General features: G+C 32.9%; 3 protein-coding genes across 14 annotated transcripts; 1 reads left to right on the top strand and 2 right to left on the bottom strand.

Annotated features, from left to right (window-relative positions):
- Positions 1-4,177: 4,177 nt before the first annotated feature.
- Positions 4,178-4,786, bottom strand: LOC136971916 (zinc finger MYM-type protein 1-like). The gene has a single exon (XM_067266440.1). It carries the CDS (start codon positions 4,784-4,786, stop codon positions 4,178-4,180), a length of 609 nt encoding a protein of 202 aa, XP_067122541.1.
- A 1,997-nt stretch (positions 4,787-6,783) lies between these two features.
- On the bottom strand, positions 6,784-19,286 carry LOC136971859 (patched domain-containing protein 3-like). Of its 12 annotated transcripts, none has more exons than XM_067266364.1 (7): positions 19,258-19,286; positions 14,336-14,415; positions 11,387-11,468; positions 9,913-9,972; positions 8,858-9,842; positions 8,437-8,769; positions 6,784-8,368 (listed from the first exon to the last, which is right to left on the bottom strand). In XM_067266364.1, the coding sequence occupies exons 5-7, from the start codon at positions 9,834-9,836 to the stop codon at positions 6,936-6,938; spliced, it is 2,745 nt and encodes a 914-aa protein (XP_067122465.1). In that variant the 5' UTR covers positions 9,837-9,842; positions 9,913-9,972; positions 11,387-11,468; positions 14,336-14,415; positions 19,258-19,286; the 3' UTR covers positions 6,784-6,935. The 12 variants fall into 12 exon arrangements, with proteins under 12 accessions (XP_067122465.1, XP_067122468.1, XP_067122475.1 ...); XM_067266367.1 differs by lacking the exon at positions 11,387-11,468 and adding an exon at positions 10,058-10,132; XM_067266374.1 differs by lacking the exon at positions 11,387-11,468 and having other exon boundaries at positions 8,858-9,448; positions 9,530-9,842.
- Positions 18,286-21,802, top strand: LOC136971861 (disintegrin and metalloproteinase domain-containing protein 10-like). The gene is made up of 4 exons (XM_067266376.1): positions 18,286-19,010; positions 19,908-20,575; positions 20,660-21,212; positions 21,283-21,802. Exons 1-4 carry the CDS (start codon positions 18,358-18,360, stop codon positions 21,653-21,655), a joined length of 2,247 nt encoding a protein of 748 aa, XP_067122477.1. The 5' UTR covers positions 18,286-18,357; the 3' UTR covers positions 21,656-21,802.
- Positions 21,803-22,070: the final 268 nt, after the last annotated feature.

The raw sequence follows: 22,070 nt of genomic DNA, 5'->3' as shown, positions 1-22,070 counted from the left end.
CACATAAATAACACCATCCTTGGCAGCTTGTGCACGTTCCCGTATCCCGTCAAACTAAAAATACCGAATCCATTTCGTATCCAAACAAGACGTAGGCCAGTGGTGTAGCGAACATAACTGGCGCCCGGGGCATGACAATTTATTGATGCCCCCTTCCCCCCAGAAACGCATATAGTTTGTCTTGGAGACCATTTGGGCGCCCCTCTGCGACTGGCGCCCTGTGTATGATAGACCCCTTGCACCCCCTCGCTACGCCACTGACGTAGGCAGCCCTTTTATAAAGTAATTCACGATAATATGGCGTTATAAACTCATTTACATAAATTCTGTAATATTCATTTTTATGATGCCACAATTATCTATACATATAATCTGTGTTATATATATATAATATAAAGTCACCAGATGTCCCGAATTAGACGGAACAATTCCGCTTTTTAATATGCGGTCCCGATTTTTAAACTGTTGAAAAATGTTCCGCTTTTGAACTGTTTCATAATTATATTCCCTTTATAAAAAAGAGTGTATGGATAAGTAAAATAAGTGTTCATTGGTTGTTCGAAACATTGTTATCAATGACGTTACCAAACCTTTCTAGATTTCGACGTCAGATCGAATCCGAACGGGTCGAATAATCCCCAGGAATTTTTCGGGGGGTGGTCCGTTCGGATTTGTCGGGCCCCGTCCCTCACCACCCGGTCGCCCCATTGTGGGCCTGGCCGAACCCATAATGGGCCTACTAAAAGAGGCCCTCTTAGTGCCCACAGGGCGGAAAGAGTTAAAAAAAAAAAAAAAAAAAAAAAAAAAGATTTCGACGTCATATCGAAGTATTCGGTCTAGCCTCCTGCTTGTTACATTTCAGAATCTGGTTATTTCAATACAATATATATTCTTTCTTTCTCAGGGCCAACCTATCTGAAGACGAATTACGACTTTTTTCCATGTAAATTTTAATGCTGTTGGCCGAGGCAGTAAAGGCTTCAGATGGCTGTTTTTAGGACCTATGAGTAAAATAGAATGAATATTGTAATTAGTATATATGTCATTCCAACATCAGAATTTAGATCATCTGCCTACTTCATCAGCAATTATAAATAGAATTTTTCTTTTTATCAGAATCAAAATCTTGAGTAATTGTATACTTACTTTTTGTTTGTTTTTCTGTACAGTTAAATGCAAATTCAGTAATTTGGTTCCACTCGTTGCTCGCATGTACCGAATAGACCAAGTAGTAGAGCGTTTTTATAGGGCAAATCAACAAGTGAAACGAAAGTAATAAATGTAAGTTTAGCACGCAAATTTATATAGAGGGAAGGCACTCGGGCATATGTTTTAAATGGCAACTAATGATAACGTGTTAGATTTACAACCGCAAATCATAGTAGGAAATTAAAATATTAAAGAATTTAAATATTTTTAATAAAAATCAATGTTTAAAAAATCTATATTACAAATTTAGAAACCAACGTTTATATTTATGTACATGGGAAACAGATTCAAAAACAAAAATTTTTGATAACAGTTTCAGTTGCGGCCATTGATTCAATTACTAGTAATTGCGTCAAAGCAACAGTGCATTCTTGATGTATTTTTGTAAAAAAAAAAAAAAAAAATGAATATCAAAGTATGCTGTAGCTTGAAAGAACAGCACTGAAACATATCAAATAATGCAAAAAGTTTTCGGAAGTGATTATTTGGATCGTGCTAGTGATTTTCCGGATGACAGGGTAAACGTTGACAACGACGAGTCGTGAGGCTGATCAAATGGAGAAAGTGTGAGAAGTATTAAAATTTGACCACCGTGTATCTGTCAGAGAAGTCGAGGATATCACGGGAATCTCAAAATTGTCCGTTCATACCATTCTGACAGATTTGCCCAAAATGAAGGTCTTGCACGTTTTGTTTGCACGCACTTTCTGATGCATAGAATATAGCATGCGATAGACAAGAGAAGCTAACAACAATCCAAACCTCTGAAAAACCATTGTGATTGGTAACTAGACTTAGTGCCTTCGGTATGAGCCACTAAACGCTAGAACTTACAATGAATTAGCATAGTAACGCCGAAGATAAAGTGTAAAAACGCAAAAACAAAATAATGCTCACCGTTTTCTTTTATTAGCAAGGTTAAGCCCTAGTAATTGAAGAATTAAGTTGATTCACAAAGGACACGTTTGGAGAAGCTACTATATTCGAGTGTGATACAACGTTTTGTAAGCTCATATTCGTTCTCAATATTGCATACTAGAAAGCTGTTTCATACCCCATACATTGCATACGCATACGATATAAATATTTATATCTATTATGCATACAGTAATCTATTGACACGTACGCAATGTTTATTTTTACATTACGCATAATTCTGCAATTTTAACTTCATTAGTCCTATTGATCTTCTGAAATAAAAATCAAGACTTCAAATACACTCTTCGACTTAAAAAATTTATTTTATAAATTTGCCTGTAATTCATAAAATATCCCCATTTTATATTTTTAACAATGTCAAATCGTTATATCTAGCATTAAATTTCAACGTATCAGAGGATCCGAAGCATTAAGAAATCAGTTAACGTAGAAACAAAGTTTTATATCACAATAAGTGTTGATTGTATTACTGACACTCCAATTACTACTTGACAATAGTGTTTTTATTTTTCTACTCTGTTGAATTTTAACAATTTTAAAATGAAATTTAATTCTGCTGGTATTGTTCCAGTCTGTGTATTATACAGGGAAGCCCAGAAATCAGCGAACCATTGTAACGAATTAATTTGTCTTATTCAAATTGCAAAATTTGTTAATGAGATCGTTATATTCAATACAAATTACAACACCGTTAATTTTTTTGCTTATTTTCTTGCAAAAATTGTTACACAGAAACACAGTACCTGAATTTTTAGCCATTTTGTATTCTGAAGTAATTCATATTATTGTAATGTTATTTATGTTACGTAATGTAAATACCTAATAACTTATAAAATCCTATATCCAACTCCATTCTTCTATAATGTTGACCATTAATTCTATTAATAACGATTTGTATATTAGATTGCACACTATAAAATGCTTTGTCAGTATCTTGATGAGTATTTACAAGGCCGTAGGAAGGGATAAAAAATGGTCCTGCCTAAAAAGAGGGAGTGGTTGCAATGATTACAGCCATGGTCTAGTCTCTACTAAGACTTCACTTTCAATAGTTACCCAGTTATTTCAGTTATTTCCGAGCAGAAAGTCATATCCGATGTCGCATTCATTCAACTGATCAGTTTTATCCTTGTTGACACGAAGAACCATTAGGCTGGGGTTAAGTCTTTTTCTGCTCATTGTAGGCTGTAAGTAAGATTTCATGCGACGTAAAGCAGAGACACTTCTTTCACTAACAAAGTTTATGGCTGGCAAAACTAATACTAGTTTTGCAAGCTTGAAACTTCTGACAGGAAATTGCTTTTACACGAACGGTATATTAGCTGCAAATGTGTGATTACCTCCGAAAGATCCGTGGTGGTTTCGACATTGGTATTCACCGACAGCATTTCGAGGTAGATTTTTAAGAGTGGAACATTATTTTTTAACTCTTTCCGCCCTATGGGCACTAAGAGGGCCTCTTTTAGCAAGTCTATTATAGGTTCGGCCAGGCCCACAATGGGGCGGCCGGGTGGTGAGAGATATATCCGGACGGACTATCCTCCGAAAAATTCCTGGGGGTTTTTCGACCCGGGTCCCTCAGAGCGGTAGGCTGCCACCTTAACCGCTCGGCTATCCGGCCTTTAGAGTGGAACATTAAAGTCGTTACCATAGATGTTAACAACGGATTCATATTTGACATTGAAGTCGGCTATGTTCTTGGAAGCTGCAGTTACCAGTAGACGTTCTAACGTTTGGTAAGTCGTGTAGCCTATTTGATCGCAGCGGTCTTTTACGCAATTCGCTGCCAAATCCAACGCTTCGTACTAATGTCGACAGTATGTATCTTTTATATCGCCATCAAAACGGTGAAATGATGCGTCATATTAAAAGAGAAATGTAATTTTTACATAAACTAATACCATAGTCTGTCTTAGTAATACCATTTTACCTTTTTTTCATTTCTAAATGGGCGCTTCCTTTTACGTCTAGATTTTGGATCATCTATGTTGAATCTGTTTTTAATGTTTCAACTTCCCACCAAAACGATTCAAAACACTCCTCTGAGGCTTCTCAATGTTTTAATTGTCATAAATGAAACTTTTTCACCTTCTGTTGCAGACATTTTCTTCTGCTGTACAGTTTTACTGAGATTATCTGAATGCTTCAAAATTCTTTCAGCCAAAAGTAAATCAAACAGAAATTCAAGTATATTCATTTCATGTTCGACTCCAATTATTCGTGTTTTTGTTTCACTATCTTTCATAATCTTCCTGCACTCTGGACACAACTCAAGAAACATCGCGTAATTGTCAACAATACACGATAGTAAATTTGCACCCGCAGTCCAACGAATAAGACACATTACTCTAAATACTGGTGTTCCTGATGTTAATGCCGCTTTAATATTTCGAAACAAAGCCTCACACCTCTGAGAATATTCAACCAATTTCGAAATTTTGTGAACTATATCCATTGCATCACTCATCACACTTAAAGTTCTAATGGCATCGCTTACAATCAAATCCAGGCTGTATTCATAGCAATGCGTGAATGTAGCGCTCTTCTCTTCTGTTGAAACCTGAGCAACAATATCTGATTTAACACTTGACATGTTTGCCGATCCGTCGTAACATTGACCTCTGCAACTGCTTAGCATTGTATTCAAACGAAGTAAGACATCTTTAATTACAGACACAACCGAATCTGAGTCAATCTGTTCAACGTGATACAAGCCAATGAAATGTTCGCTAACAATTAGCCCTTCAGAAACTGTTCGAAAACAAATAATAACCTGCTACTTGTTTTGGGAATCAATCATCTCATCTACCATAATAGCATAGTAAACGTTTTCTTTCGAAATATCTGAAATTTTCTGCATCACCTGAGCTGTCATAACGTTTAATAACTCATCTTGAACCATCGGGCTGGTATATTATCGGCTACCTTTGTTAAGTACGTAAGTATGCTTTTGTCATCAACTGCACGTAAATGCAGAAGTTGCATGAAATTACTATCAGACTCGTCGTCACCCCCACGTAATAAGTAGCTACGATTTTTCTTATTTTCTGTAGCACGAGTCTTCGAGGTCCGTTCTTCCATGTCTTTCACATGCGGAAGTATGGATTCTGCACTTTTCTCGTGACAGTCAGTTTTTTCGTGTTCTCTGAAGGCCACGGTAGCGTCTTACAAAATCTTTTAGTTAAAAAAGAAGGTTCCCAGTTTCCCGTATTCAAATAAACCTTACGGCTTTTCAAAGCTTGGCAACAGAAACTGCAGAATATGACATCCTTTTCAGAGACGTAGTGTAACCACTTCCGCTTGTTAAACCAAAAACTCTGGGATGATCGTTTCACTACTGTTTTCTTTCAAAAACGTTGTTTTGGAAATTGAAATTCATTTGGAGGCTGATGAGGTCCATTACCTACGTCACGCACTTCGTCAGTAGTAATAGACAGTGGCGTAGTGGGTGTCAACCGCCCGGGGCGGAGGAAAATTTCGCCGCTCCCTTATTTAGGTATTTTTACAAGATATTATTATTTATTGTGAAATTTTGCCGCCCTTGCCACCCCCACTACGCTACGTCACTGATAATAGACTTGCTAAATGCCATGATTTTTTGGTACTAAGCCCATATTCAGCTGTTTAATAGTTAATTTTACAGATTTAGGACATTAAAAATTAATTACAATAATATAATATCTCTAGTACTTACGACAAATGCAAACACGAAACATTGAAATGAGAATGTGCAAGCGCGACGTTTGTTGTTGGAAGATTACACTTCGGGAAGAGTTGGTTTGATAGTGTTGCACGCCAGCGGCTGATTGGACAAATAAGTGAAATTACCTGCAAGTATAACGATCACCGCAGTGCATAACAAACTATATTCCGAGAACGATTGAAATTCTATTTGTATTTGTGACGTTGGATGCAAAAAGTGGTCCTGCTACGGCCTGACCGATCGGACCTGTTCTTTACGGGCTTGATTTAATAAAGTGTTGCACACGTTTATAAATACAGACTAAACGCAAGCTGCTAGAATTAAAATGTTACCCTGTCTTGGATAATCAAATTAAAGACTTATTTAAACGAAAAAATCTTTTCTAGATTTAAAGATTTTGACGGTCGACTCTTTCAAGAATTCTTCGACCTTTTATTGACCTTTGTTTTCCTAATACAATTAATAATAAATAAATCTGCTGAGCCATTATTAATGCACACACCGTTTTTATAGGAAAGATCTACTTAGTGTGCAAATTTACATGATACTGAACTGTTATGTATACATAACCTATTGGACTAATGATTTTAACCAATGGTTCCTTCCCTATCCTTAACTCTAATACATCTTTTCTAGTGTTTTGAGAATTAAGACTTAAATGTACTGTTCAGAGAGATAGAATTAAGTCAAAGCTCAAATTAATATTCTCATCTATCTATCTCTCATAACGTGATCCAACTATACAAACTTATATTTACACACTTTATCCCTATATCAGTTATTACTAACTCTATCTTTAAACGTTGTGCCCATTCATTCCCTTAGCACGAATCATAAGTTTCTACATCAAATCACATTCGAGTAATAGGAAATTTGAAAAATATTTAAGACAATTTTATAAATAAAGAAACTAAAATATTAATAATGCTTTATTAAGTATTTTTGTTAAAAGATGATTATATATACATGAGAATGGTGTCTATCGAAAAATTATTAAAATTTTCGATAGAACGGTAACAACGAAAAACAAACACTTATTTACATTAAAAAAATATTAAAATCTAATATTTTCAGATATTAATTCTCAACTTTCGTACTTTATCGTTTTAACTTGTAAATCGGGTGTAAAACCTTCATTGATATATTCCTTATTACTTATCGTTTTCTTTAAAGTAATGCTATTATGGTTAGTCTCAATGCCATTCTCTGTAGGTAACTGATCTTCTGGCATTTTATGAATGCTAGAAACATTACTGCTTGGTATAATATCCTTGGAAGATGGTAACTTCCACGATCTCAAACATATTCCTTCGGTTAACGAAAGCAGCAGAGGTAAAATAATTAACCCATGAAGAGCCGAAAACAGGATGACGAGGAGCATTATCTTGAAAAAGACACCATACAAATATGACGGAGGATCTATGAACACGATGACACCAATTATAGTTGAGACACTGCCTTGAAATATCGACAAACCGACATCACATAGAGCTTTCTTCAAACTGGCACCCGGAGTTCTATCTTTGCAAGTGATAAATGCATATACAACGTGAGTAGAATAATCCACAGAAAATCCAACACACATAATAAGATTGATCATGGCAATTGGATCTAATTTAACGTGCCACAGAGTCATGTAGCCAATAACACCTACTAAAATAGAAATTATGGTAAAAGTGACACATATAACGGATTTAATACTCGGCAGGAACAAGAATGTTACAATAGCTATGACGCCAGAAACTATGGATATGGTTTGCAACGTTAATGGTAGCACCATTAAATTATGATCGACGAAGAGAAAAAAGGTATTGTAAACCAATATGGGAAGCGTGGTCTTCTCGGCCAATTTTCTTAGCTCCAAAGCCATATTAATCTCGGAATTAGTATCTGTTGTCTTGTTTGTCTGACATAAAAATCTACTAGTAATAATATCAGTATTATTTTCATTAAATTTAATATCATAATTATATCTAGAAGCAAGTGGAAGTCTAAGAAATACTTCGCGCAAGCCATCTAGAAATCCCTGTTTGGAGCTTGTATTATAAGTTTCTAAGAGTATTTTTCCTCTTTTATCTTTCATAAATTGTAAATAATGTCTTAGCCAAGATTCTGTTAAAGTAGAATCAGATAAATGATCACTAGATTCGAAACTCTGTAAGATTTCTTCAATATTTTGCTGAACTGAAGGATCGGAATAATCCACAGTTGCATTCAAAACAATTTGTATTCTAGTTTGATAACGTTGAAAATATTGAATATACGTATTGAAGTATCTCATCACATAAGAATCATAAGAAACAAAATCTCTCAGGTCTACTTTCTCTTGTAAGTTGGTACACCCCCAAGCAGCACCAGCTAAGTAAATTGCAAAGATGGCTGCAATAAGCACTTTTACGTAAGAGTAATTCAGGACGTCGCTCATTTTCGACCAAAATGTAACAAGTATCGTTTCCTTATTCTCTTCTGAATTTTTTACTTGCAAACAAAACAGTCGATATAGGAGTCCTCTGTTTTCTACCGAAAGAAGTATTTATTAAACAACATCACTACGAACAAGATAAAAAAAACTTAGTGTTACTTACTCTTATCTTTTATTGGATCAACAGGCATACAAGTGATGGAATGCAATCCTTTCTGCTCTGTATAACCACAGATGGCCATACAGCCGCCTACAAATGTTAGCTGATAGATGTAGGCAAACAATATGCAAGATACAATGTAAACGCTGAATATGCGAATGGAACGAAATGGCGTAGTCATTCCAAAACAGAACGTTATGAAATTAGTCAAAGACGTTATTGTGATGGAAACTGACGATTCTGAGTAAGCATCTCCTAACCTTTCTTCAACGCTTTTCTTAGTATCTGTTCTTCTCCAAGCTGCTAACATGACGAAAGTATCATCCATTCCGATACCTATAAATAATCCAAAATTTTGAGTAATTAGTCCATGTCAGGAAAATTATTTATTGTTAAGGAATACATAAATTAATACTAATTTTACCTAATGTCAAAAATGGGGCAGCTAAGTTCATATCGATGTAAGGTATTCCAATATACATCAGCAAACCAAACGAAGATGCCACAGACAATCCTGATGACATGCACCCAATTACACCAGACCACGGTTTGTTACTTATCCAATCTGAAGTAATACTAGTCAATGCAGAGAATAAAATCATCATGAAAGATATTAGTACCAACAATGGCATCAGTGCCATAGTGCTATTATGAAATTCTGTCTCTACAGAACTGGAAACATATCTCTCAGATGTCAAATCTTCGATCTGAATATTTTGTAATTGTTTTATAAATTTCCTCTCCCAGAGTAAGGACAGATCATTTTTATAATTATTATCATCATCCAAAAAATATAGGAGTCGTATAGCTCTTGCAGAAATGACGTAACCATCTTCGTGTGTGGTAACGCCACCTAGTGTTCCACCGTAGAAGTACACTTTCAGGTTCTTCTTATTAATATCTAACGGATATTTAAAATGGCTGTTATTGTGTTTTAATGATTCGATGAAAGAATTGCTAAAGCATCCATCTTTGTCTTTACAACAGAGCTCCTTATAAGTCCAGGTCTTGTCATCTTTATGGATTGTTAAGCTCTGTATCATCTGATCAATCTCAATAACACGCTCGAAAATGTCCTTTTGTAATATATTCTTACCATTTTTAGTTACCAGCAGCAATGTGCCAAACCTTCCCCTTCTGGTATATCTACCAGGATCGAAATTATACGACATATTAGTGATAAAATTCTTTTCTATGAATGCCTTCACTTCTGTAGCCTTACTATGATATGGACTGAAGAGATATTCTATATCTGATATATAATTTATCCTCTGAACACCAGTTGCTAGGAGACATGATAAGAAAATTGGTACAATGACGAAGTAGCTAGGGTGGCTTCCTATCAAGGATCCTAATTTTTTATATTTTAAAGTCAGGAAGCGATCCACAACATTTAGCTTCATGTTTAACTACGAGAATATAGATTAAAAAATTAATTCGAGGAAAAAATATAATTAAAGTTAAATTAATACGCCTTACCTATCTTGACGAGAGAGCATGAAATTCTTGATCCTTCCAATTATAATTACCGTTCTAGTTCTATAAAAATCAAATTATTTTAGCCTACATAATTATAATTAATCTGTACTTACATTCTAAAACGTCATCCGGACAACAACTTAACCAATGCGCGTGTAATAAATATTTAACTCAACCAATAAAATTGATTGTGTTTCTTTCATTTTAAATACAATGCTTCCTATCGGTTGTCAATAGATGAAATAAGAATTTCACTAATAAGAGTAAGGAAACGTAATTTAAATTAACCAATCAATATATTTTATTCTAATTAGCGTAGGAAACTAACCAATAAAATTAAAATTTTAAGTATATTGTTCTGATCTTGTTTTATTGTTTAATCAATTGTGAATACTCAGAAAATGTCCCAATTCGACAAAAAGCTATTCTTTATTGGTTCCAACTGACTGATAACGAATAATAAGATTATTCTTTCTTTATTTATAAATATTAACACAATGAGTATGTAAAAGGTCAGGACATGCGAGTACGTCAACTAAAATTAGAGCATAAAATGTACAGTTTTAAAGCTAAATCTACGAATAAAAAAAATCCGACTTATCAATTATTTTTAACATTTCGAATGTTATAAATTATATATTTATTCACCTTTAGAAGGTAAAAGGCCTCATTTCTTTCCTGTTCCTTTAAGTTATCAAGGTCATAAGTCGAGAGTCTTTGACTCTTGTTTTAGAACTAGAAAGTGCCTCTTAGAAGTATGTGAATGGTCCTGTGAAAAGCTAATAAAATACATATTATAAATCATGATTCAGCAGTTAAACATTAAAACCGACATTTTTTAAACTATATTCAGTTACTATTTATATAGACTAGTAACTGGAAGTGTACTACTTTTAGTTATCTCGTTGCAACGGTGCAATTTAAAATTGATTATTTAAATATCAGACCTCATCAAGGGGCCATAATAGTTCCTGTGCTAGGGACTTGCTTACTGACCCTTTGTTAATAATAAAGTTATAGGCTAATGAATAATATTCACAAGGTCCGTTGCGATTGGGCTTTATACCGAGTATTTCGTAATTTTAACTGATTATTATGTAATTTTGTATAATTTGAGAATGTCAATAGTTTTAATGACTCTGGTATCTCATGCCCGAGAAGCCCGTTTGGTATGTTACTGCTTATGTTTTTAAATTTATACGTATGTATTTTAAATGTATTTGCAAAGAATTATTTGCCGTTAAAATTGAAATTCTTTACTTGAGAATAAAGACTAAGACGTAAGATAAAGCTCGGCTAGACACAAATATGAGGCTCAAGGCCGGATTTAGACTCGTTGCCTTAAGCTATGACATATGAGAAGCCATTCCCCTCTACTAAAATTTTAATGCGCAGGGTTGTAAGCTATAGTCTGGTAGCGTGAGACCCAAACTTGTTCGATTTATGCGTAAATCCGGTCCAGATAGAGACTCACTTTTCAGTTTTTATCCCTTGATATGTTTTTATATAAAAGATTAAATTTTGGAGCCCTGTGTCTAGAGTCTTCTGCTGGTTTCCTTTCTTAAAAGTCGGATTGTAAATAAAATAAAATATATAAATTAATAATTGCATATAAAATATATAGAACAATACAAAGTCATGTAATTTTTAAAACCCAAGCCAACGAGAACCAAAACAGTTTTGCATTATATACAGTTATAAACCTGGAAGTAATGGATGAGGATAATTCATGTCGAATGTGTGTGCAATAATAGAATTAGAAAGTTTTTCCCTCTGTACAGGTGTAGAACCAGAAATAACCCAGCCTAGAGGTACAATATCTGTAAAATCCACAGTTTATGTACAGTAAAAGAATATTTTTACGCAGCTGAAAATCAGCAAACCGGATTTTACAAGAGTTTTTACAAGATTATGTCATATCTAAGACCATGCATCTTAGATTTTGACACAGTTCTGATAGAAATTTTTGTTTTATACGCTTATAAATACACAAAAATGTATTTTTTAATTATAGTTAACTTTAAAAATATTATTAAATAATTAAATAAAATGCAGAAAAACGACAGAGATTTTAAAAATTAGGTCATTGTCAACATTGTCACAACAGGAAAGTCGTCCGTTTAATGGACGACCTTCTGTATAGGTCAATGAACTAGATTTTTCTAATACCCGTTACGACGTCACGAATTACCTACCCAATCTATATATAGTTATATCACGTAATTATATAACTTATGTTATAACATATACAAATGAATATCTCCGACTAGTAAAGCTACTTAACTATTTTACACAGTAAACCTGGACGGAGATAGGTAAGATTTAGTTGGAAGACTAAAGAAAAAAATTATTTAAATGGAGAATAAATTGTATTAATAAAAATACATGCAATTTACTCGATAAACGGAGTTTAAAGCGCTCCGAAAAGATTTAAAAAACTGATCTCACCTGGATATTCGTAGTAACGTTTCTATACAGTCCCTTACACATTATGTTCATTTCTTAATATATTTGTTGTATCACTCTCCCTAAACTTTTGCCTAACAATCCGAAAGACACATCAAGCACCGAGACAACGGAAATTCTATCTACTTTTCACACGTGTCCTATTTGTAAGCGGAAATAACTGCTAGACCAAGCACAGTGGCCTGGTTTCGGTAGGTGAAAGGCATCACAACCTGTTCCTCTAATACGCATGCGCTGTTTAAGTGAGGCACCCCTTTTTTCCTACCCTTCGCGATCCTTCTGTTATAGTTTCTCGACTTGTTCTCATCACCATAGATAAAGTGTGGAAATAATTACAATGATAATATACACCTTTACACAGTGTTATAAAACAAATTTAATGACTTGATTTTAATAATTTATAGATTTAAAACAAACTTTAAAACAGGAAAATTTTCCTTTAATATATTTATAGATCCTTAAATACTAGTAAATCTTCCTTTTTTCGAAACAGATAATGGCTTACGTCGATATACATCTATATCTTTATGCAACATAAGTTAGAATTTTTGTAACTATTATTTTTATTTTATATAATTTAAAATATTATTTAAACTCGATTTATATTTTATATTTTAAATGTTTAACATTTACTTTTATTTTACTAGTGAATTGAGGAAGTATTAAATACAGATACCACAAAACTCTTTCTAGGGTCATTGTAATGTTAAGCATGCTACTATAGCGTATAAAACTAAAATTTCCTCGTGCTTAAACTAATTTCTAGCAATAACAATTGTTAATTGATTTATGAATATAAAAAACATTGTTACAATAATTCATAAAGAAAATTTATAACTTATTTCTAGGGTGTACCTTTTTTTGTTACTGTTAATACAGTTTCTGTGATAGGTTATTGCATTTCCTGATATTAAAATGATTTATGTACGGTACAGTAGTATTTCAAATGTATAGTTTGTATGTTTTATTACACAACATTAATGAAAATTATGTGCTTTATTAAATATTTGTTATATAAAATTAATGAGAGTTACACGTTTCGTTGTGTAAGATTAATGAAAATTTATGTTTTATTATGTAAAATTAATAGAATTTATATGTGGAATTATTTATTTTACTACAGTCGAACCTCTAATTATGATCACAACTCAACAACGGCCACCTGTTAATGGCGGCCATTTATTCAGGAGCGCTTCTTTTTATGCCGCATACAAAATAACCTCTAAACAACGGCCATTTTTTTTGTTTCCGTCACAGCCGTTGTTCGAAAATTCTACATTATGGAATGGGAATAGTATACTCTTAACGTTAATGTTACTTAAGTTATATTTATATATTTAATTGAATATTATTCATAAATTGCTAAATTTGGTATTGCTTATTGTTGATAGTAGCCGTATTTAATTTATTTAAGTATGTATATTCTCTATATATATCTGTTGTATATTCTTCCCTGTAACCCCTTTCTATCTTGGAAATTACATTCTATAAATTGGAACACGGATCATACAGTACTTAATAGATTCTTAGACGGGGTCACTAGAGAGAAAAGGGGGAAAAAAATCAGCATTTTGTTAGTGAAAATACTAATTTCATGTAATTTTTTTCTACTATTTTCCTGTACCAAATTCATTTCTATATGATATTCAAGATACATTTGCTATAATCGATATCAATAGAGCACCTATGATCCATTTGAAGATGAGCTTACTAATTAGGATGATTAATTAGTAAAAATCGCTTGAAACTCATTAAAATAGTTTAAAATATATAAGTTTTAAATTAAATTATTATAAATATATACTTAATTTATATTACATTAAAGAAGATCTTCACAAATGTATGGTTTGGGCATGACTAATAGAATCAAAGAATGCAGATAATGTATAAAAGATGGAGTGAAGCTGCTTATATTAGTTCTAAAAATCGAAAATATTGAAATAGGACTGAAACTTACTTCTTAAAAGTACTCATCTCGTAGGTCCATCTGTTGCAACACGCAATAAAATGGCTAAACAAATGAAGTGCACGACTCTCCTACATAATAAAGAATGCGAAAATTTAAATGGTGTTAGTAAACTTTCTTCAAGTTTAAGGAAAAAAAATAGAAAAATCTTTAAAATATTCTAAATAAATAAATTTTATCCTGTATTACCGATAAAATCACTCAAAAAATTTTAAAATATCAATAATTTTTGATAAATTATTGACGAATTAAAATTAAAAATAGTCCCAATTTATCAAAGAAAAATCGATTGTATTAATAATTATTTTAATAAAATAAATTAAAAAATAGAATTAATACAAAATAACATTTGAAGAATTTAAATATATTTTTTTGTTATGTGTAATATACTATTTTTAAGTCAAAAACTGGAATTGTATATATTTATATAAGAAAATAAAAAAAGAAGAAAAGTGAGTGTACTAGAATATCCGGCTTCTAGATGAGTTAAATTAATCCGGAAGAATTTCAAAAAGCCTTAAGTAAAAACTCAGAAATTGCTTAAAAGTGGGGCACAAACCATCTACATCCTGTTGAGAACAATTACAATTTATATCTAGTTGCACAGATTGGTTAAATATATTATTATCTCCATTGATATCGAGTAGATTATCTAGGCATTTATTTATTGTATTAAATTACACAAACTTCCGGAGAAAAATCAACAAAATAGTACAACTATAGGACATTTAATTTTATATTTACAGCCTATTTTTGAAGACGAAAATGCGGTATAATAATACGAGCTTGTCAACTGGTGGCTCGCAATCTCATTTAATTACTTTAATAATATTAGGCCGGAGTGGAAAATTAGATGCGGGGAAAACTCAAATATAGGCTGACAGCAATTAAAATTATAACTTTTTTAATTGCCATCCATTAATCACAATAGAATTTAACAGAGGGAAGGGCGTTACATCATTACACGACGTATCGCCTCCTCCCAGTAAATCACTGTTACTCGATGAGGAGAGAGGGAGGGACTGTGTATGTGGACTTTGGTAATAGTGGCATATGAATTTATTCTTATAAGCCTACTTACTAGCTACGTGAATAAACTATTAATTGTAAAAATTTCCGCAAATATTTTCTGTCATTCATTCATGTACGTAATCAGAAAGGAGAGATTTGCCAAATGTATATACACCATTATACGCAACAGGAGAGAGAGGGGCCAAAAGTAGCTCAAAACTGTACACGTAATCAATTGAAAGTCTCCGAAATCAAGCGATTTCACAATGATGCAATAATGTAACAAGCAAGGTACAAATACGGAATTTTTGTTGTAAAAATAATATATAGGCCTATTCGAAAAAGCTTAGTGTCGTGTTTTATTCTTATTATATTATTATCATATATTAATTTTTAAACGACGGCCCATTGGGGAAAGCCCATTACCTCGACCAGCCAGCCCAATACAGTAGAGCGTCGATAAGTGGAACCAATTGGGGACTGGGGTCCTTCCAGTTAATGATTTGTTCCAGTTTCCGACTTTGTACGAAAAAATACATTAACCTGTCCGATGTTCAAATTTTTCTCCGTTGCGTATCGCTTCCTGTTGAATTTTTCTCCGTTGCGTGTCGCTTCGTGTTGAATTTTCGTCGATTTTAAGCCTAACGAAAATTTTTATAATAATCATCGAGGCTATCGTATCGTTAAAAATTATTTCTGCATTTTGTACAAACAAAATAAATATATTAAAGAATATAAAAAACATGAAAATTATACTTTAGAAGTAAATTTAGTATCAAAAACATTCGATTCAGCACGACACAGTCCGACTGAAAATCGTTCCAGTTTCCGGCAATTCCACTTACCGACGTTCCACTTATCGACGCTCTACTGTACTAATTATTAAATAAACGGGTTACAACAGAAGTCCGCAGAGTAGTCATCCAGGTTTATCCAGTTACGAAAATTTTGAAATCTTAAGAGATTTCAACATTTTCGTAACTGGACTCGAACTCTTTCCAGAAAGGGGTTTTGATACCTTTACCACATCATTCAATCTTCCTAGTTTTATTTATTTATTTATTCTTAACTTTTCCACTCTGCGGTAAGGAAGAGAACAGTTTTTTATTACACACAACGTGGATTCGGCAGGATGGTGAAAGATTACAGCAGGAAAAACCAGAACAGATTTCTCGTAAAAATTCTTGAAATTCACAACTTCACATTCGAACCAGGACGACCAGAAAGGCAGGTCGAAGCGATTATTATTATTAACAATGCGTTGTGCTTAATGATGAAAATTTTAAACAGATTACAATAGTATGATATTTACTATGTATGTGTTAAATTCTAAAAGTTCGAATTAATTCGAAAATGAGCTTAATTAATTCTTTTTCTAAAAAATTTATTTTAATTTTAATTGATAAACTTCTCCCTAAATGACACGAAAGATATTTCACTATTCGTTCCAACGACATATAACTACTAAATCCCGAACCCGATAAAATTTAACGTAAAAAATAGTGCTGTCGTCTGAAGCCAAAGAAATTGGGTTCCTCCTTAGACTGTCATGGCGGCGCCTAGTTGTTCTGATACTATATCGTCGGTTGGCATTCAATATATCGTAACTCCTTTTAAAAACATTTTTCTGAAGAAACATCAAAAACCTTTCAAAAGTCCGTTATTACCCTATGTCAATTATCTTTTTTATTTACGTATTGAACTAGGTTTGACTATAGACCTACGAGAATTTTACAGATCACTGGAAACGTGTTTCATTATCCACTAACGCTGTAATTCAAATACGAGCAACTATTGATCACCGACCGATGGTTTGGTATTCTCTTTTGTGCATAAAACGATCACATTTTATTGACGGGTTTCCTAAAAACAAGTAATACTGTCGCGCTCTGTCAACTACCAACACGGCGCGCCGTGACGAATGGAGACCGAGCAATTGTAGTGTTTCTTGCAATCGGCTCTTCGAACCTGACCGTTTCTACACAGAACTGATACACCTATTTGCACGAAACATCGGTTCATACGAAGTTTGATTTTACTCGTCCTCTATAGAGACAGCCAATAGTACCAAGACTACTAGAGCGAACATCATTGGCTAACGTAGGTGATGATGAGCGGAATGTGCAGCAGCAAGATGAAACTCAAATACCCGACTCACCTGATAATCGGGATAGTCGTGATGTTTCTGTCAGACAAATGCACACCAAACTTGTTCATGTTAAAGGTGAATAAGTTACGTTTATTGATGGGTTACTTTGAAAATATTCTTTTGGGGCCATCCATAAATTACACAACCTTAAAAATTTTACTCCTCTTCGCCCTCTCGTCCCAGTTTGTCCAAATTTCCGTAACTTACTCCCCTCTTCGGACGTCCAACAACACTCACCCTCCTTAAATCTTTATTACTTTACGAATGATAGATACCACAAGTAAAAATGAAACGTACAAGAAATTTCGAAATAAATATAATGCGTAAACTGTATACATTTCAATGAAATATACGGAAATCCACTGAAGCTCAACCCTCCCTTTCTCCTTGTCCGATTTGTCTGATCCCCCTCCCTCTCTTCCAGTGTATACGTCATTTACGGATAGCCGAAATGAATACTAATTCAACTACTAGTATTTATTATTAAAGATTAATTTAATATTTTTCAGAGTATTTTGACTATTTCATTTATTATTTATCAATTCTGCAAATTACAGTCGTCAAAACTGTGTATTTATGTGACGAACAGTCGTATCTGTATTAGGTATTTCTTGCAGGTGTGCAGCTTTCTGTCTCAAAGTGTCATGGCGTACGCACGTTCAATTCGCTTCAAAGATGGCGGCCGGGTCCGCGGTTTAGTAGTCGTATGTCGTAAAATTAGAATAAAATTTTTCGAATTTTTAATATTTTATTCCAATTTTGAACCTGATCGTTTTCAAATTTTGCAATTCGAAAGTTGTTCTATATTCGAATCGGAAAAAATCGAAGTAAATCGTTGGTAAGGGTTATAAAAATGCATTTTATTAGATATTTATTTGCTTTGGATTTTGTCATTTATTTAAAATTAGGCAGTCTCTTGTCCGAGGAATCCAGTATCTACCAATTGCAATCAGATGTTTATTCGGTACAAGGAAATCTCATAGATGTAGTATCTTATAAATTTTCGGAAAATAATGATACATTTTTCAACGTATCATTTTTCGTGTTTGGAAAAGAAATTAATCTTTATCTATACAAAGACGAATCCATCGTATCTTCGACAGCTGAAGTATTACTATACAATGACGATAAAGTAAAAAAGATGTATCTTCGAAGTTTATCCGGTGCTTATGTTCTTAAAGGAACAGTTAATAACTGGATCCAATCTTCAGCCATAGGGTACTTTAACAAAAGGGGATTCGTAGGAAGATTTAACATTGACGATGAAATATTCTATTTGGAACCTACCGATGAAAGTTTTATCTACGATCCTAGTTTAAAGGATAAGAAGAAATCTTTCGTCTATAAACTAAATGACGTGATAATAAATGATTTATTCAAGGAAAAGAAAAATTATTGTGAGGAAATGGACAAAAGAAATTCCACTGAAAGTTATAGTTCTAAACGACATCACAACTGCACAAATTCTGAAATGTATAACTCGATGCTTCTAACCGATAAAACAAGGTAAAAGTTTTATATGATATAAAGTCATAGAAATTTTTAAATTTAAATTTAATCTTAAAATAAAAAAGAAATTTTAAATTTATTAATCTGTAGCAATTAATTTCAAATTATATTCATAATTTTACTAGTAATTAGGACAGTTTTGGCCTTTATAAGTCTTTGTGTGCAGTAATTATTGCAAAATTGGGCACACAACTATAACTGAAAAAACACCCAAATCCAGTAACCAAAGAATAAGTGAACTTACGTTTTTGATCTTATGATTGATTTTTTTTTTTTTTTTTTTTGATTGATCGTTTTTGATCTCTAAAATAAACAGAACAATCGTTTCAAATTTCCGTTACGTTTAATATGTTTCTTGAATGTTCTTTTTTAAGTTTGATATTCCAACTGAAGAAGACTTACAGAAGGTCGAAATACTGTTAAATATATTGCTGGAGTTATACAAGGTTCACTGCTTCTTTCGTTTGGTTACTTCTCCAATTTTATCAAATTATTTAACGCCGTATCTCTATAGTTAATTGAGGTTTCAGGTGTTTTTTGAGTTAGTTTTGTATCCGGTTTGCAAATGTACAAACACGAGAAAAAACAATAATAGAAGTCATTCAAGAACTTGTAAAATTATTTTTCATTAAAAGGTTTCTAAAATTATTAAATTATTAAATATTCGAATCCTAAGTTTCCACAATTCATTTTAACTGCGCCCGTCAATGGTTGCGGGTTCATGCCTGGTTTCTCGGGTTTTTTGGCGTGTCAAACAGGAGACAGTCTTCCCGAGAATCATTCATGTGTTATTATTGCTTTATCTCACACCCCTCTCCTCTCCTATATAATTAGAAGTTAAAATGACAGTTAATTAATGATCTTCGTAGTAGTAAAATTATGTGGTCATTTCAGGTTTGAACGGAGATGTTCCTTACAATTATTAGCTGATCCCACATATCTGAAACGGAACAACTACAACTATGAGTTTACCATTGCTGATATGCTTTATTACGTTAGCATTGCTGATCTGATTTTTCGAAATATGGACTTGGATGAAGATGGAAATCCCGATGGAGTCGGATTTTATGTGGAAAAAATTATAATTTTTCAAAATGAAACTGTTCCAGGTTATCCTTTACATAAAACAGGATTAAGCGACTATGGCGATTTTCTGAAAAGTTTATCTTATTATAACCATTATTATTGCATGACGGTGTATTTTTGTATTAGAGATTTCTGGATTGAATCGCATTGTTCTATTAAAAAATTGAATAAACTGGGAGGAATTTGTGAGAAAAATTCGGTAAACAACTGTGAAATGAAAAGAAATGTGGCTTATGTTACATATTTAGAAAGACAGAAAGAAATACCAAGATTTAGAGTAGCTCTAAACTTAGCACACCAATTGGGTCACGCATTTGGATGCGTGGACGATCCTCCAGAGAGTAAACTTTGTACTCCAGAAGAAAATGGCGGAAATTATATCATGCATTCTTATGTTCCTTTTGGAACTCGTTCAAATAATTGGAAATTTTCTGCTTGTTGTACGAGAACTGTTGCTGAGTATATGAAAATGCAGGGTGAGTCTATAATTTAATTTTTAAAATAAAATTAAATAATATAAATTCTACATAAATATATACCATAATTCCATCTAAACACAGATAAATGTCTCAGAAAAATTGGAAAATCGATATGCGGCAATGGAATTATTGAAAAAGATGAAGACTGCGATTGTGATTATTCTGGACAGGAATGTAAATTTTCTGAATGTTGCATTCCTAAAGATTTGCCGTTTGAATGTACTTTCAGAGAAACATGTTCACCACAGACTGCGGAATGTTGCGATAACTCGTGTAATGTTATTTCCTTGGATAAAAACAGAACATGCTTTAGTAACATAATTTGTTTCGACGCCTCCAGCACCTGCGATGGCGATTCTCCATTTTGTTCTGGAACACTTCAACCGGACGGAACAGTCTGTTCGAGATCTTATCAAACCTGTCGTAATGGAATGTGTACGAGCGATATTTGCAATGACCACGGCCTAGAACTTTGCCAGTGTTCCTCTAAAGACGAGCAATGCTACATATGTTGTAAACTGAAATCCGGGATTTGCAAACCTGCAAAATCATTCAACATGTCCACATCAGATGGCAATTTCTACTTGAAAATGGAAGGGATTCTTTGTGACCAGAACAGAGGAATATGCTTAAGGTTAGTGCACTTTAAATTATTTTCGAGTTTTTTATTAAATTTTTATTTTTATTTTTAATTATTTGGATAGAAACGGAACTTGCTTAACTAAAAAGGCAATAAAAGTTGAAAACGATAGTTACGAGATATGGTATTATCCTATACTTATATTATTTCTTATATTGGTGATTGTTGCATTGTATTGCATCCCTCATGATAATGAAAAGAATAGAAGTATAGAATGGTTGGAAAATCAACAAATTTGCGCAGGAGAAGGATCGAACGAACGAAATAAACATGCAGCTGAGAAAAAATATGAGATAAACGAAAAAGAAGACATGTCTTACTACGATACAGAAGTAGATGATCGAAATATACTTAAAAGAAAAAAGAAATCTATTGTACAAACTTTACCCAAAAAGAAACAGAAAACAGAAGAGAAGTACTTGCCTGAAATGCCATGATTTTTTTCTGTTTTACATATTAACCACTTATATTTTATTAAATGAAAATAATAAGTAAAATTATATCTGTTATTTACTGTTGGTTTAATAATTAATTAAATATTCTTACAAATAATAAATTTCTGAAATTGTCATTACATTTTATGTTTAATATGAACACCTAAACAGGATGAGGGAGTCAGTTTCTTATGTAAAGTCATTATGGAAGATAAGTAAAATGTAATTGAGTAAATGAATGAATACTTGACAGTTCAATTTTCTGAGTACAGTAGTCACTCAGAAAATGAATAGAAAAGGAGACAAAGAAAATAGAGGATATAAATTTATTATAATACAATTTCTAAATATTAATATAAAGATAACCATTTCAATATTATAAAGAATGTAAGTTGATAGACGAGAAATTTCATACAAT

The sequence above is a fragment of the Centruroides vittatus genome, unplaced genomic scaffold (assembly GCF_030686945.1).
Source record: "Centruroides vittatus isolate TY-2023 unplaced genomic scaffold, ASM3068694v2 contig_273, whole genome shotgun sequence".
Classification (NCBI taxonomy): Eukaryota; Metazoa; Arthropoda; class Arachnida; order Scorpiones; family Buthidae; genus Centruroides; species Centruroides vittatus.
Note: the sequence above shows the minus strand (reverse complement) of the source record. Positions and strands in the feature narration are given on the sequence as shown.

What these genes read in the sequence shown, in the direction of transcription:
- LOC136971861 (XM_067266376.1), top strand. Translation starts at nt 18,358, where the DNA reads ATGCATTTTATTAGATATTTATTTGCTTTGGATTTTGTCATTTATTTA. An exon ending in TGAGTATATGAAAATGCAGG is followed by an intron (nt 20,576 to 20,659) that starts GTGAGTCTATAA and finishes ATCTAAACACAG; the next exon opens with ATAAATGTCTCAGAAAAATT. An exon ending in AACAGAGGAATATGCTTAAG is followed by an intron (nt 21,213 to 21,282) that starts GTTAGTGCACTT and finishes TTATTTGGATAG; the next exon opens with AAACGGAACTTGCTTAACTA.
- LOC136971916 (XM_067266440.1), bottom strand. Translation starts at nt 4,786, where the DNA reads ATGCTAAGCAGTTGCAGAGGTCAATGTTACGACGGATCGGCAAACATG.
- LOC136971859 (XM_067266364.1), bottom strand. Translation starts at nt 9,836, where the DNA reads ATGAAGCTAAATGTTGTGGATCGCTTCCTGACTTTAAAATATAAAAAA. An exon ending in TGCCCCATTTTTGACATTAG is followed by an intron (nt 8,770 to 8,857) that starts GTAAAATTAGTA and finishes GATTATTTATAG; the next exon opens with GTATCGGAATGGATGATACT. An exon ending in TGATCCAATAAAAGATAAGA is followed by an intron (nt 8,369 to 8,436) that starts GTAAGTAACACT and finishes TTCTTTCGGTAG; the next exon opens with AAAACAGAGGACTCCTATAT.